General features: G+C 42.5%; 1 protein-coding gene and 1 long non-coding RNA gene across 3 annotated transcripts; one reads left to right on the top strand and one right to left on the bottom strand.

Annotated features, from left to right (window-relative positions):
• Positions 1-855: 855 nt before the first annotated feature.
• Positions 856-7,122, bottom strand: METTL17 (methyltransferase like 17). The gene is made up of 14 exons (XM_047861483.1): positions 7,025-7,122; positions 6,721-6,874; positions 6,498-6,632; positions 5,398-5,479; positions 5,061-5,142; positions 4,659-4,732; positions 4,091-4,185; positions 3,679-3,749; positions 3,371-3,478; positions 2,794-2,862; positions 1,939-1,989; positions 1,581-1,673; positions 1,172-1,359; positions 856-1,097 (listed from the first exon to the last, which is right to left on the bottom strand). The coding sequence occupies exons 1-14, from the start codon at positions 7,103-7,105 to the stop codon at positions 986-988; spliced, it is 1,395 nt and encodes a 464-aa protein (XP_047717439.1). The 5' UTR covers positions 7,106-7,122; the 3' UTR covers positions 856-985.
• Positions 7,123-7,280: 158 nt separating this feature from the next.
• Positions 7,281-20,138, top strand: LOC125167424 (uncharacterized). 2 transcript variants are annotated; one of them, XR_007152781.1, is made up of 5 exons: positions 7,281-7,322; positions 13,838-13,972; positions 14,817-14,946; positions 17,436-17,623; positions 20,079-20,138. It is a non-coding gene; the product is annotated as an uncharacterized LOC125167424 (long non-coding RNA). The 2 variants fall into 2 exon arrangements; XR_007152780.1 differs by having other exon boundaries at positions 20,076-20,138.
• Positions 20,139-20,380: the final 242 nt, after the last annotated feature.

The raw sequence follows: 20,380 nt of genomic DNA, 5'->3' as shown, positions 1-20,380 counted from the left end.
ATTAGCCCACAGATGGGCAAAATCATCTAACCAAAGTCTATTTTATAACAAAGTGTTGAAATTCCTTATAATTTACCAAATACTGTACTGAGAGCAAAAACCAGAATGGTTCTAAGGGTGCCATTTACTGTCACTATCGCGTGACTGCCTGGGAGCAGGCAGTTGCCTGCCAGCAACACGAGATGATCATACCACATATCGCTAACCTGAGAGAAGATCCAAATTCAAAATCCAAAGTACAGCTTCTACTGGATGTGCATCGCTTTCATATCATCTTAAAGTTGAAAACTTGAAAATCAAGCCATGGTAAGTAAGTCGTAGACGGTGTGTATCAGGGGAGAGGGGTGAGAATTTTAAGACAAGGAAAGTTGCTCTAGCTCTGAAACAGGAAGGTCTCGGGGAACGCTGAGAAATGAACCAAGCAAACTGAAGGGTCCTGCCTGGATCTGCGGTGGGGGGAGGTGGAAAATTCAGTCTTGATGAGGACTGACACTTGAGGAAAATATATCCAGCAAACTGGGGAGCTGATGGACCCTGAGAGAGACAGAAGGAAAGGAGGGAGAAAAACACAGAGGTGAGGCAGCTGCTGGCCCCCTGTTCAGGTGGCCACCTAACAACCGTGACATCTGCTGAGCCAGTGCTCAGAGAGCTGGGGCAGCTCTCCCCACTTCTCTGCCTCGGGTGACTTCCCTGGGCAGCCCTGGTCTCTGGCAGAGGGAACAGTACTCTTACGGGAGAAGGTGAGCTTGAGATCTGTATGGGAAACAGGCACTGAACATCTGAGGATTCTCTTCGTCACAGGATAGGCCAAGACAACTGACCTCTGTACCTTTTAAGAATCACAAGATCCATTTCTACTCTTTGCAAACTTTTTATTATTAAAACCTCAAACAGATACATAGGGCTGGGAGCACTCCCATCCTGGATACCAGGTACCTTCACCCTTGGCAGGCCTGTGTAAGCAAATACTTGTTATGCATCCTCGTCAACTTCCAGGGGGATCTTTAGCAGGGGACGGAGGAAGCTCCGACTCTGAAGGTGTGATCACAGGTAAAAGATCTCCCCAAGAGCTGACACGAGCACAGCGATACAAATCCCTATGGAAAAGGGAAGTCAGTGTGGGCTGCAGGGTCTTGCCTCCTCCCCCTAATTTTGGTCACACCCTTTATACCTGCCATGCCGGTGGGCTGTGATCACAGCATGCTGCATATGCCCATCTGGACAGCACAGGTGACAATGCACATGGCGTGGCCGTTTGAGGACAGGCTGAGTGATACGGGGCCAACGATTAGCCTCTTCTGGAGACCCCCGGGCAAGAATTACCATGGAGAACTTTTCCTCTTTTAGATTCTTCTTATTCTAAGATAAGGACATAGAGACTATTTGGAGGAAAAATAGATGGGAAAAAAACCATTCCCCCCCACCTCCATCCCTGCACCCTTTTCATAAGCCATGCACATTCAGGCTTGAAAATCTCCAGGCTCTTCTCTGACTTCTCCAACTCTTTCCACCTCTGACTCTTTTTCATGGTGTTCCCCCAGGCTATTTTCACCCTGTTGCAACATTCTCAGGATACATACCCAACTGAAGGGGATGGAGTGGTAAGCCTGAGAAAAGCTACAGGCCAGGGGCTTAGAGGCTGTCAACTGGGGACAAGGAAATTCATGTGGACACTGTGAACACACACAAAAGACATGAGGTAAGACAAACGAACCACAGAGATCATACAACTGAAAAACTCAGAAAGATAGAGTCAAGAAGGGCTAGGGATATGGGAGCACAGGAGCAGGAGGCAGGGAGGGCCAGGGGAACAACTAAGAAAGAAACTGGATAGGGACCCAAAATAGTACAGGGTGGCTTAGCTTTACCCTCTCACTTTTCCTGGCCATAACTGAGTTCAGATCTTTGCATGGTGGGAAAGGCAGAAATAATACTCACTGGAGCGAAGACAAAGCCAGGTCGAGGGTCTGAAGGTGACTTCTCTTTGCCCTAAAACCAAAAAAATTAAGCTGGTGGGGGCGTGCCTGGTGGCTCAGTGGGTTAAGTGTCTGACTCTTGATCTCAGCTTAGGTCTTGATCTCAGGGTTGTGAGTTCAAGCCCCGCGTTGGGCTCCATGCTGGGAGTGGAGCCTACCTAAAAAAAAATATTAAGTCTGAGGGGTCTATTCTCATAATTCAATCTCTGCACTCAGTAAATTGAGGACTCCTTTAACGTTCAATTCTGGTAATTATTAACTATGTTCCTTGAGTTAAGCTGGCTGCTTCTCTAATACTCCAAACAAAGAACTTTCTCTTTGTAGCAGGAGAAAGGCAGGAACTTGGCACATAGTGTGGTGCTCTCCCTTGTCAGCAACCTCCACTCTCAAAAAGAACCCACTCCAGGACGATTAAATTTATGATTATACACTGGATCATACTGTCCCCAAAAGATAAGGTTCTTGGCTTAGTGATGCCCTAGATCAGGGGTTGGCATACTTTTTCTTTTTTAAAAGCCCAGAGAACAGGTAAAATCTGTTTTTGTCCCAACTATTTCAATTCTGCTATTTATAGTGTGAAAGCAGCCACAGACAACACACACACCAATAAGCATGGTTCCTATAAAAACAGGTGGCAGGCTGGATTTGATCCACAGGTCCTAGTTTGCTAATCCCTATAACATGTCGTAATGACTTCATATGCCTAATATCCTGAGAGTCACCCCTACCATTGTACAACAGAGTCTCTTCAGTTTTTAAGGGAGTAGCAATAACTGGTGACAGATTGGGGGTGGTTATGAAAGAAGGAGAATCTTACCTTAAGGACCAGGTCCCTGGCATCCATGAGAAGGGAGTGCCCAGCTTTTGTTCCATTCTCTACCAATATCTGTTCACAAAAAAGGAAAATAAGCACAAGCCCTGAATTACATGAAAACATAAATGTTAGCAGCTCTGTAAGAACATTTGCAGATGGGAGGAGGGGGCCCTAAAAGAAAGGGCCTGCCCCGTATAAGATGGGGATGAGACCCTAAAAGAGGGATGAAGGGATCTAGGCATGAGAAAATGGTTAAGAATGAACACAAGTTCCAGTGGAGAGAAGGAAATACGTGAAACCAATGAAGCTGCTTTAAACTTAAAGGGAGGGGTGCCTGGGTGGCTCAGTCAGTTAACATCTGACTCTTGATTTCAGTTCAGGTCATGATCTCACAGTTTGGGAGTTCGAGTCCCCTGTTGGGCTCTGTACTGACAATGTACAGCCTGCTTGGGATTCTCTCTCTCCCTCTCTGTCTGCCCCACCCCTGCTCTCTCTCTCTTTCTCTCAAAATAAATAAACTTAAAAAAAAAAAACAAAAAACAAAAAAACAACTTGAAGGGAAAAAGCAATTTCAACTCACCAGAAAATGACTTGTCTTGCGCCATAAGGTGTGGATTACCTCAGTGCGGTCAGCCTTGCTGGGCAGTTCACTTAGGGAAAAGGCTGATACCACCACATCGAATTGTACCTGAGAACCAAGATAAGAAACATGAATAGACCTGACATTCCCCCTGGCTCCCCTTCCAAGACTGTAACAAAGTTCTATCCTCTGATATTTCTTCTGTTCTCTTTTATCTTCTATCACTCGGTGCTGGGTAGCAGAGCTGAAGCTACAGTTTTCTGTCTGCCAAATTCCACATTTAACATACTCTAAATGTTGTCACTTGCCTTGGGTGATACAGGTAGAAACTGTCTGAAAAAGACACCTGGAACATAAGGCTCCCCAGATTCTGAGCCACCTATGGAGTAAAACAGAGACGTGGCAACTAGGACTGTATAGGTATACACTGAAGGGATCTCTCGATAAGAAACATGGTCCTAAGAATAAAGAAAAGCACTAGGTGAGGGTGAGATGCAATAGGGTAAGAAAATATTGGGTCACCTGCCCTGTTAATCTTACCCAAACCATCCACAGTCCAGCAAAGGCCTCCACCAGCCTCTGCTTGACCATAACACTGGAAAGAAATCAGACTCATTTTTAACTTTGAGCCCTCCTCTACTCCCCAGTAAAACACTCTTTCTAGTTCTCTGCCTAACTCCTTCAACTTTGAAAAAGTCCTTCCTTATACTTTCTTCTCACCTTTCAGTAGCTTCTCCGCCAAATCCAACATAGCAGCTGAGCTGTCCACACACATATATTCTCGTAGGCTCTGGCCCCAAGTACTGTGAGCAGCCCTAAGATGGCAAAATATAAATGGCCAATTTTCATGATAAAGAGTCATCCCTACAGGACACCCCTCTGCCACCAACCCCACCCCTGGGAAACAGAGTATTATTTTACAACAGTTGGAAAAACTACCAATGTTATTTTCTTATTTCATTTATAACTCTTTAAAAAGGGGGCAGACACATAAAAACTATTTGTAGGCAAAAAAAAATAAATAAATAAAATAAAAAGAATATCTTGGTGATATGCCCTAGACTAAATTCCTTTCCTTTTTTATCTTTCTAAACATGGGTCTTTTTTCACTTGAACTTTCTTTAAGTTCTGGCCCTAATCCATATACCTTCTTATGCCATACTGAATCTCAGGGAAGAAACATTCTAGTTCCCAACTTTCCTATTCTCCTTCTGGTTTCCCAGTCTCTTGGAATGTTGTACACATGGCTCTCTAGAGCCAGAATTGACAGAGACAGAAAGATACTTACCAAGTGACAGAACCAGTACCTGAACCAAAGTCCAGTAAGGTTTGGGGCTGGAACTCTGGAACTCGAGCCTGGATCTGAAGAAATATACAACACCCCACAGTAGCATAAGTGGACACTTATTTAGGGCCTTGGTAAATATGAATTAGGGGACCTCAGCAGAGATGACATGTGAATGTTTTTTGAGATTCAATGTAAATACTTTATAGAATGGAACCTCCTAAAACAATGATTTTAAACCTCTCTTGGGTCACAAAATCCTTTCAGAGGATAAAGAGAGCCTCTTTAAAAAAAAAAAAAAAAAAATCACATGCCAAGTCCCAAGAACCCTACCCCAGAAGACTATTTTATGAATAAAGGAACTGATGGTAGAAGGATTCAGGTTGGAAGCTGAGGGGCTTTCACCTCATGGAATGCCCTGGAGACTGCTGCGAAGCCACCATCCAGTCTTGCTGCCATATACACCAGGCTCAGTTTCTCATTGTAGCTGTCAAAAAAAACAAAAACAAACGAGAGAGTCATACCGACTGCGAAATAACCTCCATGGCCTCGCTAACCTTTAGATTTTTAGGAAATGAAATCTTTGAAAAGAGCTCTTCCAGTTCAGCACTTTCAGTCCTCAAAAGGGAAGAGTCTTGAGCTATGAACCAGGTAGCCTTTTCTAACAAGAATTGTATAATTGTACTTCCCCAGTCTCCTTCTAAAGATTTTTTTCTTCTGTAGCTCTTCTAATCCTCCTTACCTCAGTTCTTGCCAATGGTATGTAGTTTTGCGTAGGGCACGCAGCACCGTTTCACGAAGTTTCTCCTCTGACTGAGATAAATCTGGGGTGAGAACGAGAACTGGGAGTGAGGACCTAGGAAGAACATGGCTCAGATCCAATAGCTGAATATACTGCCTGTCCATTCCTCTGCAACTCCCATCGGAGGCAAAACCTCAGCGCTTAAGAGAGAAGCCAAACCTAGAGAAAACTTTCAGGTAAGAATAACAGCAACCGCCATCATCACCACCAGAATGTACCCGATAGTATTTTGCCTCTAACAGCAGTTTATGCAATTCAACCAGCCCTATCCCACAAGTTTTGTTCTCTTTTAAATTTTTTTTTTTTAACGTTTATTTATTTTTGAGATAGAGAGAGAGACAGAGCATGAACGGGGGAGGGGCAGAGAGAGAGGGAGACACAGAATCCGAAACAGGCTCCAGGCTCTGAGCTGTCAGCACAGAGCCTGACGCGGGGCTCGAACTCACAAACCGCAAGATCATGACCTGGGCCGAAGTCGGCCGCCCAACCGACTGAGCCACCCAGGCGCCCCAAGTTTTGTTCTCTTTTAAAGAGAAGTGTTTGGCGCCTGGCTCAGATGGAGGAACATGTGAATCTAGATCACAGGGTTGTGAGTTCGAGCCCATGTTGGGTGTAGAGGTCACTAAAAAAAATTAATACACTTAAAAATAAAGAAAATAAAGGTAATCATGAAAATAACCTGAGGAATAATATTCATTCTCTTATACCCGAAGAAGGCTTTTGTACTGGACAGGGAGCCATACGGGGATTTTATTTCACTTGAATAAAAACTTAGTCCGAATCCAGTGGATTTAGAGGAAAAAAACCCAAAGATCTAGATTTTGACAAAATACCGAAGCACCTCACTGACCTTTACCAAAGCCCCAAGACCAACCTCTGAAACAGTCTATCTTCTAGTGAGGCATCATTGTAACAACTGCTCTGGCCAGAAAGTGAAACAAGAAACCACAGTATCAATTTGAGAGACAGTAAAATTATTTCTTGGTCTTCATTTCCCACCAATATTTCAATTTGGTCTACTCTTTATTCTCAAGCCCTACCTGGGTTTTCCAAGAATTTTTCCTCAAGATACACAGCCCGTCTTTGCAACTCCTCCGGCCCTACAGGTAAATGCCGGCTCCAGAGGTAATTCGTCAGTGCCCGCACCTGCTTCTCCACATTGGGCATCGCGCTCTCTATGGGCCAAAGATGAAACGCGACATCACTTGCATGCACACCCGCTTTCCGCTATTTCTCGGGCCTCCCCTTCCCATCGACACTCACGGAGCAGGAGGAGCTGTGCGGCGGCAGCCAGTGCTTTCGGCAGCTCTACGCATGGCAGCTGCAGGATGCCGGGGTGCCGGCGATGGGGCCTCTTCCCCAGAAAATCGGAGCTGTTATCCACCTGAGATACGCCGGGCACAAGGGCGGCGAGCGCCTGCAGGCCGGGAAAAACGTGCTGATTGCGGGGCAGAAAGGAAGCTTATGGCGTTTGCTAAGGGAGGAGCTCCTAAGAGCGTTATTCCTCCGAGCGGAGCTATTTTCGAGATCCAGGGTCTCTCCGAGGGCAGGGAAAGTAGGCACTCACGCGGGACTGGGGAACTTCTCTACGGCCGAGACGCCATCTGCTTGAAGTCAGCAGAAGTCTCACTGCCCTCGCGGTCGCCATGGCACCGGAGGCGAGCCGGAAACGGAAATGCTGTTGCCTGTGACCCGCACATCCTCCGCGCAGCTTCGGCACGGCGCAGTGTCAGCCAATGAGGAGAGCGAGTGCTTCCAGTAGCCAATAAAAATCGATATGTAAATCACCTCGGAGAGTTGGTGTACGCTGATGGGACCAGGACCTTGGTGCCTGGGTAACGAGCTGGAGGCGAGGTGACCTGGAGGTAGTGTTGGGACTGGTCTCCGCGTCCCGAAGTCGAGGGGCAGGGGTGGGCCATTTCCTAGGGCCTCCAGAAAAGCGCGCTAGACAGGGAACGGTATTTCTGGATGTATTAACTACCTGCGTTCCTTGTTTTTCTCTCTGGAGAACTGTGAAGTTTTGGGATTTTTTTTCCCCCTGTGTGAGAACGGGAGAATGCAGTAAGGGAAATATAAGAAAAACCAACTTTAGGCAACCGAAGATAACACATTGATGGTTAATAGATTTAATGTTTTTTTACATATTAGTTTCTCTCCATATTAAGCAGTCTTCTTGGATAAATACTAAATTCTAACACTTAGAACATTGGGTACCCGACACTGTGGCAAGCACATTGACTCTGTTACCGCATTTCGTCCCTGCTAAGAGATAGATTCTGTTAACCCCATTTTGCAGTTGAAGAAAGTGAGTATTTAGATGGTTAACTATCACGCGCAAGATCACAAAGCTTGTTAGATGACAGCTAGATTTAAAACTGGGCAGCCTAAGTCCCAGCCTCACCTTTAAACATATGCTCTATCGCATATTGTTGGCACTTGGAATGCAAGTTAGCAAGTTACTTAAGAACAATATGCTAAATGTCCTGAAGTGCTAACTTAACATGTAGCATTAAAACGGACTCACTGTGTTGTGTGCCCTCTTGATTGCGTTAGCAAACATTAGTCACCTATGGAATATCTTAACGTTTTGATCTCTGGTGACTGGATGGGTGAAATTCTTGCCTTTGCTGCAACTGCAAGAGTCCAAATATGGTAATTATGGGGTAAAATATGGGAACTAAATCAGTCAGAACTGTCTGGTTTGCATTTAGGTTATTAAGTTTTGATTCTTTTTTTTTTTAATTTTTTTTTTAACGTTTATTTTACTTTTGGGACAGAGAGAGAGCATGAACGGGGGAGGGTCAGAGAGAGAGGGAGACACAGAATCGGAAGCAGGCTCCAGGATCTGGGCCATCAGCCCAGAGCCCGACGCGGGGCTCGAACTCACGAACTGTGAGATCGTGACCTGGGCTGAAATCGGACGCTTAACGGACTGAGCCACCCAGGCGTCCCTTAAGCTTTGATTCTAATAAGGGTGAGTTTGGCTTTATAATCTGAATGCTCTGGAAGGAGTCTTGAGAGTTGCTTAAGACAGGTGTAAATCCAGCAGTCACTGCTCTCCTTCCTTTTGGGTTCACCTTCTTCCCTCCTCCGTCACTTTGAGTCACAGGGACACACTTTGTCTCATCTCTTGTGACAGTTTGCTTTTACTTTATTTTCTTTTTAAAAAATGTTTATTTTTGAGACAGAGTGCACAAGAGAGTGAGCACAAGTGGGCAAGGGGCAGCGAGAAAGAGGGAGATGCAGAGTCTGCAGCAGGTTCCTGGCTCTGAGCTGTCAGCACAGAGCCTGACTTAGGGCTCGAACTCACAAACCACGAGATCATGACCTGAGCTAAAGTTGGATGCTCCACCAACTGAGCCACCCAGGTGCCCCAGTTTGCTTTCACTTTAAATTGTTGGCTCAAGTATTAGCAAAATAAAAATATCCTCATCACTATAGGTTAGATTTAACATAAATTGGCCTTATTATTTTTGTCATAGGAAGGTAACAGAACATAGGGATAAAATGCTTGCCATCTGGAATCTGGCAGTCTGAATTCTAGAAAAGTGAGATAGTAATGGCTGCTACCTCACAGGGTTATTGGGGTGAGCATTTAATGACATAATGTCTGGTCCAAGTAAACTCCCAGTATGCTGATGATATTATTATCATATGTGTTACTGTATGTATTTTGGGAACTTGAAGGGACATAATCACATTTTAATTTTTATTATAATTTCATGTTGTATTTCAAAAACAGACTTGAAAGGGGGGATATTTGGGGCAAAGTATGACTGAGCTCTAGAGACCTTGAAATAAGGAACAGGAGAACTTGGTGGTACCTCTGAATGTCCCTCCTGTTTTTCCTATTAACTGCCAACATACAGGTGTTTCCTTTATTCTGACACTGACGTAATTGGGATTGTTCTCTTCCTTCAGTAATACATCTCCAAAGCTGACTTAGACATAAATTTATCTGTCTTTGTTCTTAATCCAAAGTATTGTTCATGAAAACAAAACAAAATGAAAACCTCCACACCACCCTTCTTATGGATTAAGGATGTCCTTAAGACATCTAAAACAGTGAACACAATTCTTTATTCATTGAAAATGCTTAATCAATATTTGTTGATGATGTTGATAATGTGACCACTCTTTGTTTTCATGCTTGGAAACACTTAACAGGGTAGACTGGGTTGAGGATCTGAGTCTAATCATTTGACTGGGTCACAATCCCCCCCAAAGCATAGATGAGCCTGTTTCATAACTAATCTATTAATTCTGCTATATTAATTCTGGTTGCATACCTTGGATGGAGTAGTATTTCCAGTTAGAAAATACTACTCCAGAGTTAGAAACTCTGAATTACCTTTAAAAAGACAGACATAAATGTGGAGAAATTAGGCAACATTAAAAAGAAATACCCCCCACCTCCCACTCCCAAAGTAAGTAAAGGGAAAAAACTTCTCTGAGAAAGGTTTGGATAATTCAGTTAGAGAGGCATGATGTTCAGCTGGTTTTCTTCATAAGTTTATGAAAGAGGGAAATGGCTAACAATTAGGTTGAGAGAAACAATGAAGGTATGAAGCAACTGAAACAAATTTCTTGGGAAATTAAAGAAATTCTGCCATCAAAGATCCCAAATAGTACGATTTTTTATCTCTTTCATTTCTTTGTATAAAGTTTTCTCTCTAAAGATATTCTTTACTATTCTTTATTATGTTTATTTTCTTTATTATTATTATGTTTATTTGCATTTGTGTCTTCTAGATTAGTCTTTATCTTTTAAATGATTTTTACTTTTATTATGTAACTTTTCCTGAATTTGTCACCTTTTTTCCTGAAATTTTTTTCTAATTTTGATGCATGTTGTTTTTTCATGTCTTGGATTTTTTTAAAAAATCATAGGTTACAGTTTTATTTTTTATTTTTTTAAAGTTTATTTATTTATTTTGAGGGGGGGCATGAGTGGGGGAGGGGCAGAGAGAGAGGAGAGAGAGAGAATCACAAGCAGTCTCTCTGCCGTCAGCTCCGAGCCCAACATGGAGCTTGAACCCACGAACCGTGAGATCAAGATTCGGATGCTTTAAACAACTGAACCACCCAGATGCCCCTTTAAGATTTTATTTTTAAGTAATCTGTACATCCAACGTGGAGATTGAACTCAACCCCGAGGTCACACGCTCTACTAACTGAACCAGCTAGGTGCTCCTTGTAACTGCTCTTCTTATCTGCTGGTCCCTGGACCCAAGAAATCCAGTGTCCTGGCAGCAGCTGTAGTTTGTAGTTCAGTGGCACCTTTGATGTATCACTTGGCAAAAGAGCATCCACTTTGGGGACCTAAACCTTTGGCCCCACCGAGCCCAGAGTTACAGAGGAAAGTACAAAATTTCTCAATGGGTCAATGGGAGTGGTGATAGGTGGAGCCATTCCTGCTTCTACTCTTTGGTTGCTGGAACCATGTATTCTTCCTGTTAGAGACACAGTATCATTTAGAGGTCTCTGGTTTAACAAATACACTGTATCCTGAAGAATGGTACCCATCCTTTCAGAATGTTGCCTCTGAGTTGTTGCTTTAGCTATGCCTTTAGAAAACCAGTCTCCATGCTCTTTCTTCCCTTCCTCCTTCTCTCTCTCTGTCTCTCTCCTTCTTTCCTTCTCCCTTCACTCCCCCTCCACCTCTCTCCCTTGGAGCTATAGTGGCCCCTGTCTTTTCTTTTTTTCTGAAGTAAACACCAATCCACTCTTCCCATTAGTCCTCTACTTTCTTCCAAAGTTAAGTGATATTATTGAAGTATCTTCAGCAGAAATTAGGGGAGCTGTTCTGAACTGTGATTAAATAGCATGTCATACTTAATTCTTCTTGGTTATAGTCCTGTATGACTTTGATTTGACTTATTGAGCTAGTAGAGCCATCTGCTGATGACCTGCACTACTTTTCCATCTTTTTAATTTTTTTTGGTAAATGTTTATTTATTTTTGAGAGAGAGAGAACACAAGCAAGGGAGGGGCAGAGACAGGACACAAAATCTGAAGCAGGCTCCAGGCTTTGAGCTGTCAGCAGTTCGATCCCTCGAACTGCAAGATCATGACCTGAGCTGAAGTCGGACACTTAACCGACTGAGACATGAGACGCCCCTACTTTTCCATCTTTGATATTTGCCTTTTATCTTTCCAAGATTTTTAAAAATTGTATTTTTTAGAGAGAGCCGGTTGGTAGAGAGGGAGGGAGGAAGGGAGGGAGGGAGGGAGGGAGAGAGAGAGAGAGAGAGAGAGAGAATCTTAAACAGGCTTCAGGATCAGCTCAGAGCCTGACCCAGGGCTTGATCCCACAGCCCTGGGGTCATGACCTGAGCCAAAATCAAGAGTCGGCCACTCAACTGACTGAGCCACCTAGGTGCCCCATATCTTTCCCAGATTTAATGATTTGTCCTCACTAGATCCACTGATGCAAGGTACACAGAGATCCCAAGCCATAGTCTTGGTGCCCAGTGTGCAATGTCCCTGGTTATGATGGGCTCTTACTGAGGATAATTAACTGCTACAATAGAAAGATTTTTCTCTTCTTAGTTAAAATATACACCTTGGAGCTAGTTTGAGAACTATCCAATCCTTATTTTTGAGAGAGAGAGAGAGAGAGAGAGAGAGAGAGAGAGAGAGAGAGCGCATATGTGGGGAAGGGGCAGAGAGAGAGGGAGACAGAGGAGCCACCCAGATGCCCCTCTATTTCTTTTCTTTTTAAAAAAATTTTCTTTTAAGGTTTATTTCTGAGATGGAGAGAGACAGAGCATGAACAGGGGAGGGGCAGAGAGCGGGAAACACAGAATCCGATGCAGGCTCCAGGCTCTAAGCTGTCAGCACAGACCCCAATGCGAGGCTCGAACTCACAAACCATGAGATCGTGACCTGAGCCGGAGTCGGTTGCTCAACTGACTGAGCCACCCAGGCGCGCCCCCCCCCCCCCATCTATTTCTAAAACCAGCCCCACCTCCTGCCAAAGAATGTCTCTTCTATTTTTGATTATTGATTCTGTGTCTTGTGTTCTAAGTTCATTTTTGGAATCTTGGTGTATTTTAGGTTGATTTCTCTGGGAATCAAGTGAGATGCATTATCCTTTTTTCCCCTTGTAATTAAGGGGAAAAATGTCATTATCAACCAAATCACCAAATTCATTCTAATGTTAGGTGTTTAGGTACCTGACATTTGACTGAACTTTGTAAGCTATACTTGGTACAATGTAGAAATAGGGAATTATAAAGACATTAATATATTCCCAAAGAGGGATTTTGTGCCCTTTTAGGTTAGTAGGTCCTGTTAATAATTTTGGGGACCGAGCTACATATTCAACAGGTGGACATTGTGTATTTCTACCAGCTGGACTTCTTTATGACTGAAATGCAATTAAACATGACCCTGGTCTCAGGGTGATGGTTGTCCAAGAGAGGAGGATGAGGCCAGGAAAATTCTCTTAGAGTGACAAAGACTCATTAGATTGACAATGCTGAGTAACAATAGGTTGCTCTTATCACTCTTAGGGCTTTCAAGGATTCAGCAGGTCAAAAACTACAAAAAGAAAGGATGCATGTTTTATTTTGAGTAATAACTTAAGGTTACATGTAAAATCTTTGGTTCATGATTTCAAAATGTAGGCAGTACTGAGAGAAAATATTCAGGACATATATCCACACATTTGGTTAATACAACATTGACATTTATTTCTGTCAAGTAGCTAAGCAGGGAGCAAGTGAATGTGTAGGTTAGGACAGTAGGGAGACATACGAACTTATGTAGGAACAATCAGTGTCTCAGTGCCAGGCTGCTGATGATGCCAGAAACTGATGTTAATCAATGACCTCCACCTGCAAGATATTCTTCCTCATTTTTGCACAAGGAGGCTGGAGTAGCCTTAAAAACTGGGCTTCATGGTCTGCAAAAATCCTATGCAACTTTCCCCATTAAGTGTAGAAGGGACACCTGGCAGGTTCAGAGAAGCATGTGACTCTTGATCTCAGGGTTGTGAGTTCTAGCCCCCATTGGGTGTAGAGATTACTCAAAAATAAATAAGTAAAATAAAAAATAAAATAAATTCTCTTAAAAACAAGTTTAAGGCATCTGGGTGGCTCAGTTGATTAAGAACCCAACTCTTGATCTCAGCTCAGGTCCTGATCTCATGGTCATAAGATTGAGCCCCACATCAGCTCCATGCTGGGCCTGGACCCTGCTTGGGATTTTTCTCTCTCCCTCTTCTTCTGCTCCTCTCCCTCCTTTCAGTAAATAAATAAATAATAAATAAATAAGTAAATAAATAAATATGAAAAACAAATTTAAAAAGATTACATAAACATGTTTATGAGATTTCTTTCTGTCTTTTCTTTTTAAAGATTGTATTATTTTTTAGGTAATCCCTACACCCAATGTGGGGCTTGAGCTCACAACCTGGAGATGAAGAGTAGCATGCTCCACCAACTGAGCCAGCCAGGCAACCCTGTCTATGAGATTTCTTAAGAACAATATAATTTTGTAATTTGACAAGGTAAGGTGAAAACCTTCTGTCAAAACAAGCTCACTTCAGTGGAGATGGGGCATCTATTAAAAATACTTAAACAAATCACATGATTTATGTGGGAAGTGAGATGATTCACTTTCAAATACCAAATAAAAGCTGTGCTGTCTAGTTAACAGTAGGTTTACTGAAACTATGTATGAAACTATGTATTGAAACTATGTATGAACACTGCCCTCCTCACCCCGCCCAGCCCGACAATGGAGTCCCAAACCCTTAGACACTTCCCTTCCTGGTTCTTCTCTTATCCATTTTGAGGGCTTATTTTTTGCGGGCTTTGCAGTGAGCATGTGCCAAAGAACTGAAGTCTCTGCATCACCCCAAGGATTTGTTCCAATCAGACTACTTTTTGGCTTCACGTGGGCATTGGCAACTTCTGGGTGAAGGCTGTAACCTCTGTAGTACTCAGCCAATAAGGATCCAGGGGAGGGACTTGCATGCTAGGAGATAAATTGTTTGCTGTAACCACCCGGAGTGTGCCTGTCCATCAGACACCTGCTCTTACAAGAATGTTGATTAAAGCCTCCCTTCACTGTGCTCCTAGTCTCCGTGTCCCTCCTTTGACTGGGGCAGTGGGCTTATTTCTCACAATTTACAATACGTGTCCAGTATTAGTTGACTGACACCCTTCTGATTTGTCTCTATGTATCTTAGAGCTATAAGCAATCTCTTCTTGTTACTCACCTTCCATTGTTGAAGAAAAAAAATCCAACTGAGTAAATTAGAAGATCTCATTGAGATAGGGGAAACTGAAAGGACCCCATGAAAAAAAGCTGTTTTATTTTTCTCCTTCTTTTGTTTCTATTCTTGCTAGGACCTGCACCTCTACCTTATGCATGCCTTAGTGTATGTCTTCCTGATAAGGGACAAGGAGTTAATGATTTCTTTGGAGTCTTCCAGCAGAGCAGATAACATCTAAGGAGTGACCAGGCAAGAATGACCAGGTGAGGCCACATGTGTGTATTCTAGACCATTGGCACTGGACATCTGGGTGCCTAAACCCCCTGCCTCCAGGGAATAAGTGACTTATGATGGATACCTGCCCCTGTCCTTGTTCTGACCAGTTCCTGGATGCCTGAGAGGGCATGCGCACCAGAGCACAATTGTCAGTAAAAACCTCATACTGCAAACAAAGACAAAACTTTCTCTCCTTTCCTTTCTGAGTGTCCCAGATGTTCTGTCTGTATCTGTCTGCACTCTATGTCTTCAATAAACTCTGCTTTTACTTCCTGCCTGCTCACTCATGTTTGATTTCTTTCTGTCCTGTGTGAAGCTGGGGATCCTCTTGGCTGGTCCTGTGGAACCCCTCTGGGTCCTCAAACCTGGCCAGGCTGCATCATAATTGGCTGTATTAATCAATGCATGAATCAGAAAGCATGCTCTCTAGCAAATAGAGGGGAGCTCCTAGGAATTGTACAAAATAGAAAGTCTTTATAAGAAGGTTGGGACAAGAAGTTATTAGCAAAATAAAGGATTGTTTCAGGCCAGGAAGTCTTTTGGGGGGAGAGGGGCAGAAACACAGGGTTTTCATCCTACAGATTACTGCAGTAGTGATCAGGAGATTTCAGATTGACTCTTTAAAAGTCCTGTTCCTGGGATAGAGTGAAACTAATTGAGTCTTTCTTGGCTGTTTTGGAGGGCAAATGACTCTATTTTGGGCCTTTTTTTTTAAACACCATCAATTTAGGACTGCAACCTGGGGTGGCCAGATTCCTTTGAGGGAACTGAGTTTCCATCACTGGCTCCTTGTCATTAACCTAAAGGAAACCTGAGTGATGGAAAGTGCATGGTTTAAGGCAGAGCCTCCCCACAGGAGGAAAAGAACACAGAGAACTCCCTTCTGCCTGAACCTGTAACAACATCTCTATGCCACAGGATGCCACTTACTGAGTCAAGCTGTGCTGTCGTCTCTGCAATCGGGCAGGAAGTGAAAAATAATGACAATTTTTATAACATTCTGGAAACAGGAAAATTCTGGAACAGTCATCCATTTTGTTTTATGCTCACTTTGGGAAAAATTGTAGAAGAATGAAACTAGAAGTGGGTGAAGTCAAGCCAGTACATCCTCTTTCGGTTTTTTTGTTTTGTCTTTTTTTTTTTGTCTGTAAGATACCTACAGCCATGTAGGCTGGCCCAGATATCCTTCCATTGATTAGAAGAGCATGCATTTTTGTTTTTCCAGAAGTGAGGTATGTTGTTAACATTGTTAAAAAAGAAAGAAATCCAAAATGGAGTCATTTGTCCCTGACAACAGCAAAGAAAGATCGAATTAGTTTCAATCTGTTCCACGAATGCAACCTTTTAACAGTCAATCTGAAATGTCCTGATCAGCACTAATGTGGTAACTTGTATGATAAAAACCCTGCCATTCCCCTCCCTGCTTCCTCAAAAAATGTCCTGGCCTGAAACAATCTTTTCTTCTGCTAATAACTTCTTGTCCCACCTCCTTCCTAGGAAAACTTTCCATTTTGTAGAATTCCTAGGAGCTCCCCTCCTCTTACTAGATAGGATGCTTTCTCATGCATTGATTAATAAAGCCAATCAGATATTCAGATTTACTTGGTTGAATTTTGTCTTATAACACTACTCTAAAATGAAACAAAGAACAAGAACTTCAAGGAGAACAGGTCCCCACCCTGGTAATCACATGCATTTGAAACAGCTTGTGGGGAGCTGCCACCACTGAGGCAAAATTTCAAACTCAGCTCTCAGGCTGTTGTCCTGAGTAGGGAAAATATCCAAAGCACTCAGCAATAAGAGAAAGAATAAATAAGTGATGACACCAATTGAGGAAGGAAAACAATGCTGCCACTAATAAAATACACCCCAAGAGAAAGCTTATGGAAATAGGGAAACATTCCCTTTATATTGTTAAGGGGAAACAAAAAAGCACAACATAAAATACTATGTATCCTATGACATATTTTAGTTTTAAATATAACCAGAAAAAATACTGATTGGAAATTTATAAAGATGAAGAGTGTTTATCTTTGGTTTATGAGATTACAGATAGACTCTTTCTTTCTTTCTTTCTTTCTTTCTTTCTTTCTTTCTTCCTTTTCTTTGATTTGTAGTTTTTTTTTCTGGTTTTATAACATTTCTGTATTGAATATGTGTTACTTCCCTAGTAAGGAAAAAAATGAAGGTGTTATTTAAAATATTGGCTCCTTAAATCAGACATTCTGAGGTTCTTTATAGACTCACCAAAATCTTCTTATTGCTATGGTGGGGACTGCACACTCACCCAGACTTTTGGACTCCTCCTCCAGGTGGGTGATACTTATACAGGAAGAATGTTTGGAATTCTAGAGTTGCTCAGAGAATTTTTGACTGCTTTTTATGAGGCCAATCCACTTCTTTCTCCTCAAGAACACTTCAAAAAAAATGGTTTCACCCTCTGGCCAACTGCAATTTTCTCTTTGCTGTCTTTCAGAAGGCTGATTGGTAACACACATCATCCAGGGAACCTATGTTTTGATACAAGGGAACCTATATTTTGATACAAGAATATTTTTCTCTAAGATGAATCATGATTGACTTCTTCTTTGATCTCCTACCCTTCTTTCTTACGAAGGCAAAGTTTGGTGTCAAGAAGAACATATGAACTTAGTATGAGGACAGGTAGGATATCGCAAAAGCCCTGACTAAAAAATTGAATGTTTGACATACAGCATTGTGTAAATTTAAGATGTACAATGTGTTAACTTGATATATTTATATATTGTGATACGATTGCCTTTATAGCTATATTTAGCACCTTTAACGCATTATATAATTATCCTTTCCCTTTAGTATTTGGGATAATTACATTTTAGTCTCTTAGCAATTTTGATAATTGTAGTACAACATTATTATCATATTCACTATACTGTGCATTAGATCTCTATGACTTATTTACCACTCATTTCAAGTTTGTACCCTTAAGCAACATCAGTCTTATTCCCTCACGCCCTGTCCCCTGGTAACCACCATTTTACTCTCTGGTTTTTACAAGTTTGACTTTTTTAGATTCCACTTATAAGTGATATCATACAATACTTGTCTTTTTCTGTCTGACTTATCTCACTTAGCATAATGTGCTCAAGTTCCATACATTTTGTCACAAATGTCAGAATATTCTCCTTTCTCATGGCTGAATAACCCATTGTGTGGATTATTTTTTTTTAAGTTTACTTATTTATTTTGAGACAGAGAGAGTGCAAGTAGGGGTGGGGCAGAGAGAGAGAGAGAGAATAAGAGAGAGAGAATCCCAAGAAGGCTCCACACTGTCAGTGTAGAGCCCAATGTTGGGCTCAAATCCATGAACCATGAAATCATGACCTGAGCCAAAGTTAGATGCTTAACTGACTGAACCACCCAGGTGCCCCGGATTATTATTATTTTTTAATCCATTTTTAATCCATTATTATTTTTTAATCCATTATTTTTTAATCCAACCCATATATGGGCATTTAATCTGCTTCCATATCTGTTTTTTCCTTTAAACATTTTTTTTAATTTTAGAGAGAGAGAGTATGTGTGCAAGAGGAGGAGAGGGGCAGAGGGAGAGGGGAGGAGAGAGAGAGAGAGAGAGAGAGAGAGAGAGAGAGAGAGAAAATATCTTAAGCAGGCTACTCTCTCAGTGTGGAGTCTGTCTCAGGGCTTGATTGTACAACCATGATATCATGACCTGAGCCAAAATCAAGAGTTGGATGCCCAATCCACTGAGCCACCCAGGTACCCCAAGGCTGCTTCCACATCTTAAAGCCCTGATATTTTTAAGCTGAGGGAAAGGCAAAGAACTCCAACCTGCACCGGCCTTGCCTGACAAGAGGTGCTATTGTGCATTATGGAAAGGAAGGCAGGCCTTCTCCACTCATTTGCTACACAGAGAACACCGTTAGCAAGGTAATCTTCAGAAGAGGGAGGATACCATGTGTTCACATGTGAGTGTGTGTGTATGTATCTGTCACGCAGGTGGTGTGTGACATGGTGGTGACTGTGTGTCCCTCTCCTATAGATGTGTCAGCATGAGAAACCCAAGAGTTAGGAAGAGGGAGAGATGCTTTCTGCTGGGAGCAAGGGAGAGGGGGTTCGCTGTCCTTGTCTGACCTCTTCACTTTGTTGGTCCTAGACATTCCAGGCTGGCCCATGGGGATGCAGTGCCCTCCTGTGGTTGGCATGGTTCTTCTTAACTTTCCCTAGGTCTCACTTCCCTTCCTAAGTTACTCCTGAATCTGGCTTCCAGTTGCCAGGGTCCAGCTACCTCAGCTCTCCCTCTGTCCTCAGCTCCGTCCCTCTGCCCTTTCTTACTCCATCCTTCCTAACTGCAAGCTCATTTAAAGCCACCTTCATCTGCTCCTTTATAGCCCTCTCTGACTCCTCGCTGGGGATTCATAGCTTTTGGAAATGATCCGATTGTTCCTTTTTCTGATCCTGATGTTCTCTCTAGGGAGCCATCCTCGAGCTTTATTCCAGCTCTTGATATGATATGGTTCCAGCTGAAGATGGTTCCTGTCCTGGTTAGTAGGTCTTGGGAAAGGAAAGGCGATGGTCGTGGAAGGAAAGAGAGTGCTGATGGCTGAAAGCACAGGTGGCTGAAAGGGAATGTAAGGGCTCCTGGGCTGGGAGGAGGCAAAACGTGCATGACTCACCCTTGCTTGAAATCTCCCAACCTCTGCTCATTTCCCTCAGATGCTGATAGCATCAGTGACCCAGAAACATATGAGAGCCCAGGGTCCCATGTCCTCAAGTCTCCTTTCTGTAGTCCTGCAAATCCTTTCCACCTGAAGTAGCTACCATCCATACAATTGTGTCCATACAACCACTCTTGTTGAAAGCAGCATACAAGTCGATGATGTGTTGGATGTCTTCTGTTTGAAGGAAGGAAGGCAGATAGATTGGCCTAAAGGCACAGCTGAAAATTTATTTTTTTTGCCTCCATTTCAGCAATATCAGTGGTTTTTACAGTCTAGATTTTTACACAATTTATGTTACTCTGACAGTAATGGATATCCAATTAGCTAATCTTTCTTGGATTGTTGTAAGCTATTACTTTTTATTTATATTATTTTATTTTTAATTTTTTTTTAAGTAGGCTTTATACCCAGTGTGGAGTGCAGTGTGGGGCTTGAAGTCACAGCCCTGAGATCAAGACCTGAGCTGAGATTAAGAGTTGAATGCTAAATGACTGAGCCATCCAGGTACCCTGTAAGTTATTAGTTTTTAAAAATTAATTTCTGTTTGAAGATATTTTGCAAGGTGATCGTGATTAGTGTTGTCAATACCGTTCTTAAAGCAATACTTTAAGAAATGAGTTGTGAGTTTTACAATGTTGTAACATTGAAATGGGGTTGCATATGTTAAATTAAGATGATCACACTGTTATGGATTACTTTC

Source organism: Prionailurus viverrinus, chromosome B3 (assembly GCF_022837055.1).
Source record: "Prionailurus viverrinus isolate Anna chromosome B3, UM_Priviv_1.0, whole genome shotgun sequence".
Lineage (NCBI taxonomy): Eukaryota > Metazoa > Chordata > Mammalia > Carnivora > Felidae > Prionailurus > Prionailurus viverrinus.
Note: the sequence above shows the minus strand (reverse complement) of the source record. Positions and strands in the feature narration are given on the sequence as shown.

Excerpts from the sequence above, each read along its gene's own strand:
- METTL17 (XM_047861483.1), bottom strand. The coding sequence starts at position 7,105 with ATGGCGACCGCGAGGGCAGTGAGACTTCTGCTGACTTCAAGCAGATGG. Across the intron at positions 4,186-4,658 it reads GGTACTGGTTCTGTCACTTG|GGCTGCTCACAGTACTTGGG; the intron begins GTAAGTATCTTT and ends TTGCCATCTTAG. Across the intron at positions 1,098-1,171 it reads ACAGCCCACCGGCATGGCAG|GGATTTGTATCGCTGTGCTC; the intron begins GTATAAAGGGTG and ends CCTTTTCCATAG.